Source organism: Carlito syrichta, unplaced genomic scaffold, assembly GCF_000164805.1.
Source record: "Carlito syrichta isolate Samal-C Ts95f unplaced genomic scaffold, Tarsius_syrichta-2.0.1 Scaffold100644, whole genome shotgun sequence".
NCBI lineage: Eukaryota > Metazoa > Chordata > Mammalia > Primates > Tarsiidae > Carlito > Carlito syrichta.
The window spans coordinates 206,469-216,788 of record NW_007044740.1 but is presented as its reverse complement, the minus strand read 5'-3'; the positions used below and the strand labels follow the sequence as shown (position 1 = coordinate 216,788).

General features: G+C 56.9%; 1 protein-coding gene across 1 annotated transcript in view; it reads left to right on the top strand.

The window, feature by feature from the left end:
- Positions 1–2,619: 2,619 nt before the first annotated feature.
- Positions 2,620–10,320, top strand: part of PFKFB3 (6-phosphofructo-2-kinase/fructose-2,6-biphosphatase 3) — a 21,584-nt gene continuing 13,883 nt past the window's right edge. The window contains exons 1-7 of the mRNA XM_021715473.1: positions 2,620–2,747; positions 4,243–4,339; positions 5,023–5,089; positions 5,921–5,995; positions 6,930–6,986; positions 8,490–8,614; positions 9,772–9,979. Of these exons, the coding sequence (XP_021571148.1) occupies positions 2,663–2,747; positions 4,243–4,339; positions 5,023–5,089; positions 5,921–5,995; positions 6,930–6,986; positions 8,490–8,614; positions 9,772–9,979 (714 nt within the window). The 5' untranslated portion in view covers positions 2,620–2,662. The remainder of the gene's footprint in view (positions 2,748–4,242; positions 4,340–5,022; positions 5,090–5,920; positions 5,996–6,929; positions 6,987–8,489; positions 8,615–9,771; positions 9,980–10,320) is intronic.

Genomic DNA, 10,320 nt, shown 5'->3' with positions numbered 1-10,320 from the left:
TGGTGCCATCATGGCTCCCCACAGCCTCAAGCTCCTGGGCTCAAGCGATCCCCTGTCTCAGCCTCCCAAGTACCTGGGACTACAGGCACGTGCCACCATGCCAGGCTAATATTTTTAAAAAGAAAAAGTTTTGCAGAGATGGGGGGGGGTCTTGCTCTGCTGCCCAGGCTGGTCTTGAACTCCTGGCCTTCGAGTGATCCTCCTACCTCAGCCTCCCAAAGTGCTGGGATGACAGGTCCGGCAGCTGCCATTTTCATAAGTGATCTCCTCCTTGGGGGTCTGCAGCAGAGTTTCCTGGGGTCTTTTATTCTAAAGGAGGGTGTCTCCAGCGCTTTTGTTCACAGACAGTGGAACAAAAGCTGGAGCTCGATGGGGGGCATGCTTCTGCCTCCCAGGCACGTTACTGGGAGGCCCGGTTGTCCACCAGCGTGGTGGTGAATGTTTCCAAGGCTTGCAGCTTCCTTCCAATGCAGCCTGGCACCCCAGGCGCCTTACTGGACTTGGGAGTCCGAATCATGGACAGGAAGTGAGCTCTGGGCCGGCAAGGGCAGGCTCTCTCTCCTCTGCTTATCCTCACCAGAAATCACGAGCCCCTGTGCTCCCGTCCTACTTACGGGAGTGAGTTATTTACCCGCTCAGAACCTTGGCTTCCCCATCTGTAAAGTGGGTTATGCGACTGGCTGCTTAACATGGCGGTGAGGGGTCCTGGGCGCCATGGTGAGTCCTGACCCAGTGCTTGGGACTAAGTGAAAAGTTGCCATCCCCAGCAGAGCACACCGGGTAGCGAAACTGGTCGGCAGAGTCAGGAGTGTGGCTTGAGGGCGCAGCGGGCTGGTCTGATGGCCTCAGGAGGGAGGGCTTGGGTCCCTGGACTGCCTGTGGGCTCGGCCCCGCCCCTTCCTCAGGTGCTTCCATGGAGTTCAGAGCAGGGTCAGAGCGCGTGCCTTCTTGCAGCTTTGATGTGCCCTTGCCAGGCGGGAGCAGGTGGAGGCCGTGAGTGTGGACAGACACCGTCTCCGTTAGGCCGCGGACTTCATGGTTCGCAGCACTTGGTCCCTCATAACGGCTCTTCTGTGTTTTTCTTCCTCTTGACGCCGCATAACTCACCTAATTGTAGGAAAACAGAGCAGAGGCCGGGCATGGTGGCTCACGCCCGGAATCCCAGCATTTTGAGAGACCAAGATGGGAGAATTGCTTGAGCCCAGGAATTTGAAATTAGCCTGGGCAGCCCCGCGAGACCTCGTCTCTACAATAAATCAAAAAAATTGGCCTGGCGTGGTGGTGCAGGCATGTAGTCCCGGCTACTCAGGAGGCTGAAGCTGGAGGATCACCTGAGCCCGGGAGGTCTAGGCAGGTCTAGGATGCTGGGAGGGAACGCGCATCTCTGGGTTTCCCGGAGAGAGCGATTGAGCTGGCTCCTGCCCGGGGCTGAGTGATGCCTGCCTGGGGCCCTCGCCCGGCCGTTCCCTTGGCAGAGCCTGGCACCGAAGGGGCATCAGGAAAAAGCTTGAGAGGCTCAGGGAGGGGGATTTACCCACCCGCACCCCCCGGGGATGGGAGGCCCAGCATTCTGGGCCCCTGACCTCCTTCCATCTGATAAGCTCTTACATTCTGAAGTGGCTTTCTCCTGGCTGGGTGTGATGGCTCGTGCCTGTGGTTCGGGAGGATCACTTGAGGCCAGCAACTCAGGAGATCAGCTTGGGCAGCACGGCAAAACTCTGTCTCTACCAAAAAAAAAAAAAAAAAAAAAAAAAGCCAGGCATAGCACACACCTGTAGTTCCAGCTACTTGGGAGGCTGAGATGGGAGATCCCTTGAGCCCAGGAGTCGGAGGCTGCAGTGAGCTGTTGCACTCCAACCTCGGCGACAGGGAGACCCTGTCTTCTAAAAAGAGGTTGCTTTCTTAAACCTTTTTTGTGGAAAGGCTGCCCAGGCTTCCTGTGTGGGGGTGGGGAATGGGGGGTGGGCTTCTCTCGGTCCCGGCCTGCTGGGACTCCTCCCTGTCCCAGCCTCCCTGCCACTCAGTGCCCATGGTGGCCACCGTCCCGTCTGTTGCCTTGCCTTCCTTGGGGTGAGGGTCCTTTCTTCACACCCAGGAGCTCTTCTACTGGGGCACGAGTCACCAAGCTCCTGCTGGGTTTAGGGTCCATAGTGTCAGGCTGGGAACTTGGAGTTCGGACTGCCTTGGCCAGGCAGGACCTGACAGCGAGATTGAGGGAAGCCGTGATGGGCAGTGGGGGATGGGAGCGGCCGCTCTGGCCACTCGGGGGGCCTGGTCCTATTGGATGGTAAAATGCCCGGGGCTTTGGGTGGGGAAGGAAACAGACATCTCAGTGGGATTGTTTTTTTTTTACTTGGAAGTCTCACTCTTGTCACCGAGGCTGGCGTGCAGTGGCATGCTTATGGCTGCTGCAGCCTTGACCTGCTGGGCTCGGGCGATCCTTCCGCCTCAGCCTTCCGAGTAGCTGGAATCACAGGCACGCACCACCACACCCGGCTAATAGTTTGGGACTGGGATTCTAGGTGTGAGCCCCCTCCCGGCCTTGGTGGGATCCTTCAGCGTGTGTCGGAGGTGCAGGGCTCGCATCCTCCGCTCACAGCACCCTCTCTGTTCTTTTCCAGCCTGTGGGCCGAAGCTCACCAACTCTCCCACGGTCATTGTCATGGTGGGCCTCCCCGCCCGGGGCAAGACCTACATCTCCAAGAAGCTGACTCGCTACCTCAACTGGATTGGCGTCCCAACCAAAGGTGAGGCGGGTCCCGGGTCCCGCGGGCATCAGACCCAGCGCTGCAACTCCCGCGGCCCGGCCCGGCCACCCCATATGTGGCCCGGCCCGGCCACCCCATACGTGCCCTGGCCCGCCCTTGCTGGACCTCCAGACGGGATTCTGCGGCCCATGCCCTCATGATGGGGTCTGATCCCTGCCTCCCTGGGCCCCCACCACGGGCCACTCTCCTCCTACCCACGGCCCTGAATCCTGCCCATCTCAGAGTTCACCTCCTCCATGAAGCCTTCCGGGCCCTCTCGGTCACATGGATCTTTTTTTCTAAATTCCCGTTGGCCCCACGTGTAAGAGCCACCTGCTGGTGGCTCTGAGTGTCCCGTGCTGTTTGGGAATCTCTGCCTGGCCTTCCCAATGATGGGCACGTCTTGAGGATGGGGACCCGTTTTTATTTTATAATTTAATTAAATTTCCTATTTTTAGTTTTTGAGTCAGGGACTCACTCTGATTGCAGTGGCACCATCTTGGCTCGCCACAACTTCCACCTCCTAGCCTCAAGCAGTCCTCCTGCCTTAGCTTCCTGAGTAGCTGGGACTCCAGGTGCACACTACCATGCCCGGCTAATATTTTTATTTTAATTTTTTGTAGCGACAAGGTCTCATCATGTTGCTCAGGCTGGTCTTTTTTTTTTTTTTGAGTTGGAGTCTCCCTCTGGCGCCCAGACTGGAGTGCAGGGGCTGCTCCCGGCCACCGCAGCCTCGACCTGCTGGGCTCCGGCGATCCTTCCGCCTCAGCCTTCCAAGTAGCCGGAACTACAGGCATGCGCTACCACACCCGGCTAATTTTTTTGATTTATTGTAGAGATGAGGTCTCGCCAAGTTGCCCAGGTGGGTCTCGAACCCGTGGGCTCCGGCAATCCACTTACTTCAGCCTCCCAAAGCGCTGGGATTACAGGCTGAGCCACTGAGCCCGGCTGCTCAGGCTGATCTTTAACCCCTGTGCTCAAGCAAGCTTCCCCTCTTGGCCTCCCAAAGTGCTGGGATTATAGGCACGAGCCACTGTGCCTAGCCATTTTTACTTTTATTTCTGTTTTGAGCCAGAGTCTCACTCTGTCACTCAGTCGTGGCAGTGGCCATGAGACCCCCCCTCCTGATACCATGGGCGGAGATGGTCATCCCTATTTTTGATAGACTTGGGGGGCTGTCCCTGTCCTCACGGTCTCTGGTCCATGATGTCATGAGACGGAGACGGGGGACAGGGCAGGAGGAAACGGCCTCAGGTAGGGCAGGCACTGGGTGCAGCGTGGCGGGCCCGGGGGAGACTGGGCTGTCGCTGGCCCGCCATCCTCAGGAAGGGGAGGAGGACGCTGACCTGGGGTCACAGTCTGGCTTCCGTGTCGAGTCGTCTTTATCGGCCGTGGCTGGCCGTGGGTGGCTCTGCTTGGGTGAGGCCAAGTACGCAGCGTGGGCCGGCCCCTCCTCCCACTCGGTCACCCAGGCTGTTCTCCGTCCCCTCCGCAGTGTTCAACGTCGGGGAGTACCGCCGGGAAGCCGTGAGGCAGTTCAGCTCCTACAACTTCTTCCGCCCCGACAATGAGGAGGCCATGAAAGTCCGGAAGTAAGGCTGGGCCTCCGTGGGCAGCGGGCTTTCGGTGGCTTTGTCCTGTGGAAGGCACAGAGAGCTGGCCTGCAGTGGGTCTCGCTGGTGGCCAGCTGGCCTGGCGGGCATGGGGGCGCGTCTCCTGGCCTCTCTGAGTCTCGCGCTGTCACCCAGGCTGGAGTGAAGTGGCACGATCACAGCTCACCGCAGCCTCAACCTCTTGGGCTCAGGCGATCCTTCTGCCTCAGCCTCCCAAGTAGCTGGGATTGTAGACGTGTGCCCCTGTGCCTGGCTAGTTTTTTAAACATTTTCTGTACAGATGGGGTCTCACTGTGTTGCCTAGGCTAGTTTCAGATTCTTGGTCTCAAGCGATCCTCCTGCCTTGGCCTCCCAAAGCACGGGGATTACATGCATGAGCCACCACACGTGGCAAGCATATAGGTTTTAGGGGCTTCTTAAGGCAGTTGTTGCAGTGTGTAGCCAGGCACGAGTGCTGCCCGCCAGGGCGCTTGGAGCCATCCTTTCTGGGCCTGGAGTTAGAAGCCTGTGGGCCCAAGTAGGACCTCGCCAGCCTTGACCCAGCACTGCACTGTCAGCATGGAATGGCTGGTTACTCTTGTCTGTGGGGGCATGGAGGATTGCACGCCTCCCCAATGGACAGGCCGCTCTGATGTGTAGCTTCCCTTTCTTGTGTGTTCCAGGCAGTGTGCCTTAGCTGCCCTGAGAGACGTCAAAAGCTACCTGGCCAAGGAAGGCGGGCAGATTGCAGTAAGTCGTGGGGGTGCAGCTACTTGGTCTCCAGCCCCAGTGGGAAGGTGTCCTTGCTGGCTTGGGCAGTGCTGGGCGCCAACGCGGGGTTCCAGCACAGGGACATGGCCCCACGGGTGGACGGAAAAGGGGCCAGAGCAGCCAGTGACCCAGGAGGGCGGTCTCAGTCTCGCGGTGGACTCAGGGACACAGCCCTGAGACGCTCAGGCGTCCCTGGTCAGCTCCCGTCTCCAGGGGTCAGGACCTAGGTGCCCCTCCATGTCCACCCTCCCACTGTGTGCTGCTGCTTGCTCTCCACTTTTGGGCTGGGCTGTTCCCAGCCCTCCCTCATTCCTGGAGGGAATTCCCACATTCCATCAGCAGTGGACACATCCTGGAGAGGCCCGTGGGTAGTGCCATCTTCCCTGGAAGGGCATTTTGGGGCTTATTCCTAAAAACAACAGGACTGGTTTCCTTGCTGGCTTTGCTAAGCATGTTTTTTCTTTTTTTTGAGTTGAGGTCTCACTCTGTCATCCGGGCTGGAGTGCAATGGCACACTGCAGTCTTGACCTCATGTCTGACTGCGCCTCCTGCCTCAGCCTCTGGAGTAGCTGGGTCTACAGATGCATGTCACCACACCTGGCTAATTTTTTGATTGTTTTTTTTTTTTTGTAGAGATGAGGTCTTGCTACATTAGCTAAGTTGGTCTTAAACTCCTGGGCTCAGGCCATCCTCCCGCCTTGGCTTCCCAAAGTGCTGGGATTATAGGCTTGAGCCGTCGTGCCCGGCCTGGTCAGTGCTGTCAAACTCACGCACAGATGCTTCTTCCTGGCCCTTCTCTCTCCCCGCCAGGTCTTCGATGCTACCAATACTACTAGAGAGAGGAGACACATGATCCTCCATTTTGCCAAAGAAAATGACTTCAAGGTGAGCCAGACGTCTCGTCTTGCCCCAGAGAGTTTGGGAGAGGAAGACGCCTCCAGGACCGGCCATGCCCTGGTTCCTGCTCGGTCCCTCACCTGCCACTGCCCGAGTTTTGCTGCCTGAAAACAGAACCTTCCTTGCGGGAGGGCTTGGGGGCTGTGGGGCTTCCCTCTGCTGGGACAGGGGAGGAAGTGGCAGAGAGGAGGGGTCTTTCCTGTCTTTGGGAATTGATGAATGGTGTCCCTTCTCCTTGCATGTGACGGTGGTGTCACTGTGATGGCAAGGCTGGCCACTTATGGTATTAGTTGGTTTTTTGTTTTGGATCAGGTTTTCACTCTGTCACCCAGACTGGAGTGCAGTGGCATGATCCCAGCTCACTGCAGCCTCGACCTCCTGGGCTCAGGTGATTCTCCTGAGTCAGCCTCCCAAGTAGCTGGGATGATAGGCATGCGCCACCACACTCGGCTAAGTTTTTTTTTTTTGAGTTGGAGTCTCACTCTGTCACCCAGACTGGAGTGCAGTGGCCGCTCCTGGCCACCACAGTCTCGACCTGCTGGGCTCCGGCGATCCTTCCACCTCAGCCTTCCGAGTAGCCGGAACTACAGGCATGCGCCACACGCCCGGCTGATTTTTTAATTTATTGTTGAGATGAGGTCTCGCTGCCCAGGTGGGTCTTGAACCCGCGGGCTCAGGCCATTCACTCACCTCAGCCTCCCAAAGGCGCGGGATGACAGGCTGAGCCACCGAGGCCAACTCCCGGCTAAGTTTTGTAGAGACAAGGTCTCGCTGCATTGCCTAGGCTGGCCTGAAACTCCTAGCTTCAGGCAGTCCTCCCGCCTCAGCCTCCCTACGTGCTGGCTGGCAGGTTTGAGCCTCCACGCCCGGCCGCTCCGTGGTGTTTGTTGTTCTCTAACCGTTTCTCTCTTGCTCCCTCCAGGCGTTCTTCATCGAGTCCGTGTGCGATGATCCCACGGTTGTGGCGTCTAACATCATGGTAAGACGACTGGACCCGCCGTGCTGACCCCGGAGGCCTGGCTCCATCTGGGGTCTTTGAGGATAGTGGGCAGCGTATGGGCCTGGTGGGTACAGATGAGAGGTAGTAGGGGTGAGACCCCGGCCTGCATGTGCATCTTTTCTTTCTTTTCTTTCTTTTTTTTTTTTTGAGTTGGAGTCTCACTCCGTCACCCTGGCTGGAGTGCAGTGGCATGCTCACGGCACTGCAACCTCCACGCACTGGGCACAGGCGATCCTTCTGCCTCAACCTTCCAAGTAACTGTAACTACAGGCATGCACCACCATGCCCAGCTAATTTTGTGATGTATTGTGGAGATGAGGTCTCACCAAGTTGCCTAGACTGACCTCGAACCGGTGGGCTCAGGCAATCCTCTCACCTTGGCCTCCCAAAGTGCTGGGATTTTAGGTGTGAGCCACCCTGCCTGGCCTTGCATGTGCATCTTTAAAGGGTGCTAAGCATGCACTCACTCTTGTAGTTTCTCCAAGGTAGTTGAAATAGTTATAAGTATTTCTACAAAATGAGTTCATGTTTCAAAAAGGGCTGTATGAATTGTGAAAAATCAAATCAAGCCAGGTGCAGTGGCTCACACCTGTAATCTCAGCGCTTTGGGAGGCTGAGGTGGGAGGATTGCCTGAGCCCGAAAGTTCCAGACCACTCTAAGCAGCATGGTGAAATCTCGTCTCTACAGAAAATCAAAAGAATTAGCCAGATGTGGCGGTCCGTGTCTGCAGTCCCAGCTACTTGGGAGTCTGAGGCATGAGGATCGCTTGAGCCCAGGAGGTCGAGACTGCAGTGAGGTCCACTGTGCTCCAGCCAGGGCAACAGTGAGACTGCGACTAAAAACATGTAAAAGAAGGAAAAATAATCAGATCAGATTTGGTCAGTGAGTCTGAAGGGAGGGGCTCAGAGTTCGAGCCCTGGAAGTTGCTGTAATCTGCACACGGTGTTGCTGGAGTCCTTCGGTGTGGCTCTCCTTGTCCCTCGGTCGTGACACGGTGTGACTGTGAAGTCCTGTTTCCCAGCGAGTTGTCACCCACGTGCTGGGGGAGGAGGTCCTCGTTTGTCAGGTGGTCCCTGACCATAGAGACATTTGTCTTGACCCTCCGTATCCAGAAATCCCTGTCTCTGATTAAACCTCAAAGCGGCCTTACAGGACGGGCCCGGGAATTTGTGAACGTAAATATTGTTTCAGCGTGTGCTAAAGTACACACTGCATGAGCTTACCACCTTGGCCGTTGCTGAATGTACCGTCATCACGGGGTCTTCGTGGGCGTCCATCTCTGTCTCTCTGGCAGGCAGTTCTGTCACCACGGAGCCTCAGGCTGTGACTCCGCCCCCAGCCTTTCTCTTTCTCTTCAGTGCTGGGTCAGATGTCTTTATCGGGAGACCCTCTGCCCCCCCCATTTGAAAGCCCCAAATCCTGCTTAATCTCGCCAGAAAGCATCCAGCGTGACCATCAGCTGCCTCTTTGTGGTGTTACAGGAAGTCAAAATCTCCAGCCCGGATTACAAAGATTGCAACTCGGCAGAAGCCATGGACGACTTCATGAAGCGGATCGGCTGCTACGAGGCCAGCTACCAGCCCCTGGACCCCGACAAGTGCGACAGGTAATTCCCAAGAGTGACCACAGGCGGGCTTTTCGTGCTCGCTTTTTAGAAGACGGTCTGCTCTGCCGCGCCGGCTGGAGTACAGTGTCGTCATCGCAGCTTATTGCAACCTCGAACTCCTGGCCTCAAGCAGTCCTCCCACTTGGGCCTCCCTAAGGGGTAGGAGTACAGGCACGAGCCAGCCCGTTCGACTTTAAAATTTGGTTTCCAAGGAGATGGAATCTTGGAATCACCTCAAGTCGATCTTGAACTCCTGGGCTCCAGCAGTCCTCTTGCTTTGGCCTCCCAAAGGGCAGGGATTGCGGGTGGGAGCCACTGCGCCTGACTGTTGGCGTTTTCCTTTTGTTGGTTGGTTGGTTGTTTTTTTTGAGTTGGGGTCTCACTCTGCCACCAGGGCTGGAGTGCAGGGGCACCATCACGGCTCACTGCAGCCTCGACCTCCTAGGCTCAGGTGATCCTTCTGCCTCAGCCTCCTGTGTAGCTGGGACGACAGGTGTGCCACCATGCCTGGCTGATTTGGGGATTTTTTGTAGAGATGAGGTCTTCCTATGCTGTCCAGGCTGGTTTCAGTCCCACTTGAACCTAGGCTTCCAAAGTGCTGAGATTACAGGCACAAAGCATTTGCTCCTGGAGACCTTTACAAACTGAAAGTGTCTTTTTGGAAAAATCTGTGCTGACACACCAGACTTGGGATATTTCAGGAGTTGGATATACAGTTGAGTTGAGTCTTGCTGTCGTCTCTCTGACAGTTTCTTTATTTTCTGGATTTTTGTTTTTGTGTTTTTTAGAGACAGGGTCTTACTCTGTTGCCCAGGCTGGAGTGCAGTGGCACAATCATAGCTCACTGCAGTCTCGAACTCCTGGGCCCAAGCGCTCCTCCTTCCTCAGCCTCCATAGTGCTGGGAGTTCAGGCACACACCACCACACCTGGCCCCTTCATTTTCTTTCCCGTTTTCTTCCTTTTTTCTCCCCACCCTGGGAGGCCGGGCAGCCTCCTGCTCCGACACACACTGCGGCAGCTGGCACAGCTGGGGCCTCAGCCCTCGGAGAGGAGGGTCCACGGTGCCCGGCAGGGGTGGGGCGTACCCCCAGCCGTCCCACGCTCAGGCCGCATCTCTGGAGCCGGCCTGATGGGGCCCTCGCGCGCCTCCCTGCAGGGACCTGTCGCTGATCAAGGTGATTGACGTGGGCCGCCGCTTCCTGGTGAACCGGGTCCAGGACCACATCCAGAGCCGCATCGTGTACTACCTGATGAACATCCACGTGCAGCCGCGCACCATCTACCTGTGCCGGCACGGCGAGAACGAGTACAACCTGCAGGGCCGCGTGGGCGGCGACTCGGGCCTGTCCAGCCGCGGCAAGAAGGTGGGCGTCTGTCGCCTGGTGTGCTCCCCGTGTGTGAATGTGTCTGTGTCGGTGTGTCTCTGTGTATCTTTTTATTTACGGGTGTCTCTGTGTGTCTCTGTGTGTCTGCGTTTGTATCTCTGTGTATCTCTCTCTCTCTATGCCTCTGTGTCTCCGTGTGTCTCTGTGTGTGTCTGGGTCTCTTTGCGTGTCTCTCTCTGTGTCTCTGTCTCTGTGTGTCTGTGTATCTCTCTCTTTGTCTCTGTCTCTCTGTGGTATGTCTCTCTGTGTGTCTGTGTATGTTTTTTTTTTTTTTTTGAGTTGGAGTCTCACTCGGTTGCCCAGACTGGAATGCAGTGGCC